This window comes from Glycine soja, chromosome 9 (assembly GCF_004193775.1).
Source record: "Glycine soja cultivar W05 chromosome 9, ASM419377v2, whole genome shotgun sequence".
In the NCBI taxonomy this organism is placed as follows: domain Eukaryota; kingdom Viridiplantae; phylum Streptophyta; class Magnoliopsida; order Fabales; family Fabaceae; genus Glycine; species Glycine soja.
In genome coordinates, this window is record NC_041010.1 from 925,543 (window position 1) to 932,682 (window position 7,140).

General features: G+C 33.8%; 1 protein-coding gene across 1 annotated transcript; it reads left to right on the plus strand.

Annotated features, from left to right (window-relative positions):
• The first annotated feature begins 734 nt into the window (after nt 1-734).
• LOC114368078 (transcriptional adapter ADA2b-like) lies at nt 735-6,703 on the plus strand. Its single transcript, XM_028325430.1, has 13 exons — nt 735-1,104; nt 1,357-1,412; nt 2,239-2,417; nt 2,743-2,808; nt 2,931-3,056; nt 3,150-3,225; nt 3,569-3,629; nt 3,708-3,766; nt 3,859-3,954; nt 4,374-4,596; nt 4,728-4,938; nt 5,388-5,654; nt 6,032-6,703. The coding sequence occupies exons 1-13, from the start codon at nt 1,052-1,054 to the stop codon at nt 6,221-6,223; spliced, it is 1,665 nt and encodes a 554-aa protein (XP_028181231.1). The 5' UTR covers nt 735-1,051; the 3' UTR covers nt 6,224-6,703.
• The last annotated feature ends 437 nt before the right edge of the window (nt 6,704-7,140 follow it).

Consider the following 7,140-nt stretch of genomic DNA (forward strand, 5'->3'; position numbering starts at 1 on the left):
TATGTAACGCTTGTTAATGACTCGTTTAGGGAAATGTAAGTGACTATTTTAGGTAACACCCATTAGTGTTTGTGTTACCATGTCAATGTGATATCTTAAAAAAAAATTACATATTCCTAAAGTAAATGTTATTTATCCACCTTTATATGAAGTGCAATGAAAAAAAAAGTGATTTCAGATTTTGGAGGTATTAAAACCAAAGAAAAATAATTTACAAGAAGAAAAATTAAATATTTATCACCATTCTAAGTAATATCCACTAGTTTTTGTGGTACAATATTTTGTCGGTTCTATTTTCTATTTCTATTTAGTATTTTAGTTATGCACTATAATATATATATATATATATATATATATATATATATATATATATATATATATATATATATATATATATATATATGTATATTATATTTATTTCATATAATTAAAGTTTATAATAAATAATTATTTTCAATATATATATTGTCCTTATAGTGAATATAATTTGCAAGTTGTGTATTCTAATTCATAATTTAAAAATAAATATAAGAGTAGGAGGACAATAATTTAAATTCATGAGGTTTTTTAAAATAAGTATGTAAATACCTTTATTTTAAATTTTCATTTTAAGGTAGATAAGTTGGAATGGACAGTAAAAAAACGTGTAAATATTTTTTTAAATGTAAATTAAATTTAAATTCAAAAAGACAATTTATTTTAAATCACAGAAAAAAAAATTAGTTACACTTGAAACAGATTCCTCGTAACTCAGTTCCACTTACGGCATCGAACTCAACTCATGCAACGCTAAAAAATCCTCTTTTGTCGCAGTTTTTTCGACAATTGCCTCTTTCATATTTTTTCACTGAATTTTAGCGCGTAAATACCTAAATCCTTAGCGGCAACGTAAAAGTTTCAGTTTTTGTATCAATTACAGTGACCCAATTGCAACCACAAAAAATCTAGGGTTTTTATTCTAAAAAGTGTAAATTTTAGCTGCCCTTTTCTTCCATTGTGATCCTGCGTCTCAACAAACTCAAATTCATTCAAGAGTTCGCGCAGAGAATCAATGGGTCGCTCTCGTGGGAATTTCCACCACGCCGATGAGGACCCCAACCAGAGGTTTATTTTATTCTTTTCTTTTTATCGCTATCTGATTATGCTTAATGGTTTTACTCCTTCGTCCAAATGCAAGTCTCTTTGTGAGAGAAAGGATGCTAATAGCAATTAAATTTTGTTGTTTTCCTGAATGTGTTTAATTGATCACAGATGCATTAGAATGTTATGCTTATTTTCCACTTTGATGCTCAACTAAAGTCTTTTTGTTTCCCCTTGTGTTTTTTTTCTGTTTAATTTTTTTTTGTTTGGTTGTAGGTCAAGGAGAAAAAAGAATGCTGCCAGTGGAGAGAATTCGGAGTCTGGAGCTGCAGGTGATTTTTCTATTTTTCTGCAGTATTTGAACAATTTTGATCCTACAATATATTATGAAATTATAGGCTTTGTTTGGTATTTGAGAAATTGTGGGGGAAATAGGAGAGAGGGAGAAGAAATAGGTGAGAATGAAGGGAGACCCGCACCTTTTTATTTCGTTACTGATATGCGCAGAAATTGCACAGTAACCATGTTTCACGTCATTGATAATCATTTTCCATGTGGCATAATCGATTAGCAGTGCTATTTTACATGTGAACATAGTTATTTTACAATTCATAATCGATTTTCAATGCTTTATAATTGATTATGAATTGTTCATAACCGAGTGACATTATGTGATACACGCAGCCAAGTGGGATAAAGATTTATTGTTGTAAAATGAGATAATCTTGACCATCTTCATGTATGTAGATAGAACATATCAACAATGTATATTATGATAGCACTATAAGTTTGTAACTATCGTGTATTATAGATGTAACTTTTAAATTATGTTGTTAACATTCATCGAATACAAAGCCTTACTCATCTCTCAATGCATTCGCTGGATAATCTTTTGCTGAAGATATTATGTAAGTGTGGCCTGGAATTTCTTTTTCCACTTATAATGAAGGAAACAAGAAGAAAGGTAGTGATTCATTGGAGTTGTGCTGGAAGGCTTGTGGAATGTCTGTTAGGTTAACGAAACTAACTAATTGTTTTTCACACACAAAAAATTATAGAAGTAATAGTTACTTAGACCTTAAATTGCCTTGTTGTTTCATCACTTTCATGTATATTGATGTTTGAAAATAATTTTACTGGTTTTTTCATGCGAACCAGGCCAAGGAGCAGGCGAAGGGAAAAAGGCTCTGTACCACTGCAATTATTGTAATAAGGATATAACAGGAAAAATCCGTATTAAGTGTGCCATGTGCCCAGATTTTGACTTGTGTATAGAGTGCTTTTCTGTTGGAGCTGAGGTGACACCTCATAAAAGCAACCACCCTTACAGGGTTATGGTCAGTATATGTTAATCTCAAATGTTTTCATTTAATGTTTAGTTAATTTAAAGCTTTTGTTACAGAGAAAGTTGTGTTTTTTTTCCCGCTAGACTGCTAGTTGAGCTGTCTGACTGTCTCTGGTCAATTGCAGGATTAATCACTTAAGTTACATTGGAAGTTTGTTCTGAAACTGTTTTGTTTCCTTATGAAAAATATGATTCATATTTGTGAGAATTTGTTTAAGTGAATATGTCCCAAGCTATTGAGAAAATTGTGTTACTGCTAGTTTTGCCAATATTGTTGTTCTTATGATGGTTTGCTTTATGGGATTCTATTTTGACAGGATAATTTGTCTTTCCCTCTTATTTGCCCAGACTGGAATGCAGATGATGAAATTTTGCTTCTAGAGGTACTTCAAATTTATTTTGTGGGAGTAATGGTGACTAGTGGTTCAAAACTGTAAAGCATGTGTTCCAAGAAGAAATCTCTTACTTGTATCTGATATTTTGAGCAATAATTTTGTGGTTTTAGGGAATTGAAATGTATGGCTTGGGAAACTGGACAGAAGTTGCCGAGCATGTTGGAACCAAAAACAAAGAGTCATGCATAGAACACTATAGGAATGTATACCTGAATTCCCCGTTCTTTCCTGTTCCGGTATGATGGGCATCAAATGAAGCTGCAATGAATGCTTTTTATTATATTTATCCTCATAATGTATTTTACATCCTGACCTGTCTTATTTTATAGGATATGTCTCATGTTGTTGGGAAAAACAGAAAAGAACTTCTTGCCATGGCGAAAGGGCAGGGTGAAGACAAGAAAGGTTTGTCACGATCCATAACATCACATTCATTAGTTTTTAACTTAATTTCACTTGCATAGTATGCTGTTATAAGCAGACATGTCCCATTTACCACTTCTTTTGGATGACATGAGCTTGTTTCCTTTTACTTAAGTTTATGTGTCCAAATAATAGTATACCTGGTTGCCTACTGCAGATTGTCTAAATATGAATGTACCTCATGATGCTGTTATTTGCATAAAACATTTTGAGAAAAGGAGAATAAATTTGCATCATATGTGGCTTCTGATTATTTTGCATGATTGGCAGGTTTTTTTTTTTTGGTGACATTTTTATAATCATTGGTCACTTGTGATTGGCACAGGAATTTCCATGGCGGATCTTAGTATAAAGGCAGAATCTTCCTTTTCTCCATCTAGAGTCAAGTAAGGCTGTCATTTTTTATATCCTTTATCCCATGTCATCCCTATACCACATTCTTTGATGTCGATTTGTTGATTCAGGGTTGAAGATTCGCATAAAGCTGGCTCTGCTAATCGTTTGGCATCCAGTTTGAATTCAGGTATAGCAAAATAAGTTCATAGCTAGTTAGTTTTTCATGCATCAAGTTACATGTGTTCATCTTCTTTGGATCTCTAACTTTATATATTGCAGAGTCGGATGGCCCCTCGGGTAACACACATGCTGCAAACCAAAAGGCATCTAATGTGGGCCGTGGAAAAGGTGGTCCAGGAATCATTAAAATGGAAGGTGTGCATCTTTATATTTGGTCCTGAACCCCAATTAACTTCTAATTAATTTCTATCCTTTGGATTTTCATTTCCATAGAAAATTTAAAAAACCAACTTCTTGGAATAATACCTTTTACTTTTATTCCTATAGAAAAAGAGGTAAAGAATTTGTGTCTTTCTGCATGGTTTTTCAGCCTTAGCAATAAATTAAATTTGAGGAAATGTTGCAATTCTTCTTTACTAGTTACTAGTATAACTAAAACAGATTTTGTGAATGCTGAGGCAAGGTAAAGGGGGAGTAGCTTCTTGCCTTGAACTCTTGACACTTTAATATCTTTTCCTCAGTGATATTAGCTAACCTATCCACCATGCATATTCTTTGAGGAAATTACTGACACTGTTCTGTATTAAACTTCCTAATTCCTCTGTCATTGGCAGATTCTCAACTAGACAGAGATTTTGGAGGAAAAAAGCCTACTTCCTCTGGAAATGAAGGTCCTTCTTTAGTAGAATCGAGTGGTTATAACGCCAAAAGACAGGAATTTGATCCTGAATATGATAATGACGCTGAACAACTACTTGCTGAAATGGAATTTAAGGACACTGACACTGATGATGAGCGAGAGCTGAAACTACGGGTGTTGCGTTTCTATGCAAAAAGGTAAACAACCAATTTATTTTTATATGTTTCTCTTTCTGAATTATTTACAGTCAACCATTAAGAGTAATGACATTATCAGGGTATTGCTGAGCATTGCTCACACCTCATCTTTAAATTGAAAAATGTTGCAGGCTTGATGAAAGAAAGCGAAGGAAGGATTTCATACTTGAAAGAAATTTGTTATACCCAAATCCATTTGAGAAGGATTTTACACCTGAGGAGAAGGCAATATGTCGGAATTATGACTTATTCATGCGCTTTCATACTAAGGAGGAGCATGAGGAATTGCTTAGAACCGTTATCTCTGAACATAGAACTCGTAAAAGACTTCAAGACCTTAAGGTTTGAGACATGGATGGCTTTAAATTATTATTGACATTTACCTTTATTCTGTCTTTCGGAAAAATAGAAGCTTTTTGGGGGAGCATTTTGTTATCTTCATTTCCTTTCTGGATTTTGTTGTGTGGTTGAATGTTGGTAGAAACTGCTAGAGATGGACATTTTACTGCTTGTGGAGAGTAGGAAAATTTTCATGCTAATCAGTCTGGTTATACCATTTTTGAGGTGTCTTATGAGCATCTAAAGTTGAAGCATTCAAATTAACCTATCCTAGTATTAGACAAAGTTGCAAGAATTGTTTGCCTTAATATATCAAATCTTAGATTTGTATATTGAATGGAAATGGATGTTTGTTTATACCACGGTCGATATAGATTATATGATGTGCATACTGCATGCACAAATCAAGCAATTAGTACTGACTCTCACATTTGTAACACATGCTTTTGCAGGAAGCCCGGGCTGCTGGTTGCCGCAATTCAGCTGAAGCTGATAGATATCTGGCACAAAAGAGAAAAAGGGAAGCTGAAGAAAGTGCTCGTAGGACAAAAGAAAGTGCTCAGGGTGGCCCAAGCAATCTAGGGGTTTCTAATGCATTGATGTCTCCAGACTCTGCTGGCAAGGATTTGAGAGGAAGACCTGCAGGGCCTGCTACTTCTAGTTCTGTCAATGAAATGGACGTGACAGGATACTATGGGGCAGATTTACTTTCTGAATCGGTGAGCATGCAGTCCTTCCCCCCTCCCCCTCCAAATCTTCTTAAATTAGATTCCTTGTGACGGTGGTGTGATTCTGATAGTTAAATGCTGCTAATATTTTTCTACTGAGATGAGAAATTGCTGCTGAAAATCTCACATTGAGTAATGATTTGACTAAAATAGTGTATATAAGTTTGGGGGGGGGGGGGGGGGGGGGACCCTCACCTTTTGATCTAGCTTTTAGGTTTATTAGGTTCAAATCCAAATCTAAGAATTACTTAAGCTTATATAGTACTGATTTGTTTTTGTTTTTGGATATTATACAGTGCCTTTGGCAAGTTTGCCTTATAAAATACAGTTCATTGATTTTCTAAAATCATCTGTATTTTCCTTGGCAGGAGAAACGTTTATGCTGTGAGCTAAGGTTGCCTCCAGCCATGTATCTAAAGATGCAAGAGCAGCTGTCTCTACAAATACTTGCTGGCACTGTCACTGCAAAATCTGATGCTCATCAATTGTTCAAGATGGATGCCATGAAAATTGACAGGGTGTATGATATTCTCATTAAAAAGGGGATTGGTTCCCCCTGAGGCCTCCCTTGTTTCTGATGTGTCACTTCATAGATTACTCTCTCCTACCCTCCCATAATTGAAATAAATTAGTCTTGTTTAACAAGGTTGATATAAATTTTGAAGTGCTGTATCAAGCTTTAGTAATGGGCTGAGTTAGATAAAGAGCAGACGATACACACAAGTTAAACATGGTTTTATCTCACATCTCTTATGCTTCTCTCCCTACCCAACTGACCAACTCCATGAATGTGGTTGCATTTGTATGGAGTGGATAGACATGGGAAGTTAATATGAATGTATTATGTATTATTATGTAGACAAGGTCAAGGTCTTGATGCAAAAATTGGAAATGTAGACTCAAAATTTGTTTATTCAGACTTCTGTATTTCTCCATAGTTTCTACAACATTCTAGTTTTTAGGGTACTAAAACCCTTGATGGCTTGTTGCACATTTATTGGTTACTTTATCTTACAATGTAGGTTCAATTGTGTTTATAACCTATGTAGTTTGTATTATGTCAGATTTTAGCTCAAGTTTTTTAGCCAAATAATTCTTATTTTTAAAATTAAATAAAGTTAGGTTTACCATAAATTTTCTTCTCTAAATATTCATATTATTGTTTTTTATTCAAATATTTGGTGGTTTATTATAACTTTATTTTTTTCCTTTAACCAAATACAACCCTAGTTTGGAGCATGTGAGAAGGTCAGGTTAAAGGCTAAAAGCATCTAAGTGAATAGCAAAAAGTAAGCTTAAAATAATGCTCGAGTAAGTAACTTGGATAAGGCATAAATAAAACTAGAATAAAAAAAAAACAAAACAAGAAAAATAAATGTATAGGAGTCACAGCTATGTAAACCACATTAAAGCATTTTTGTAGTATATTAAATGTTGTAGAAATAGACAAAGGTTGATGACAAAGGTTTGAGCTGCA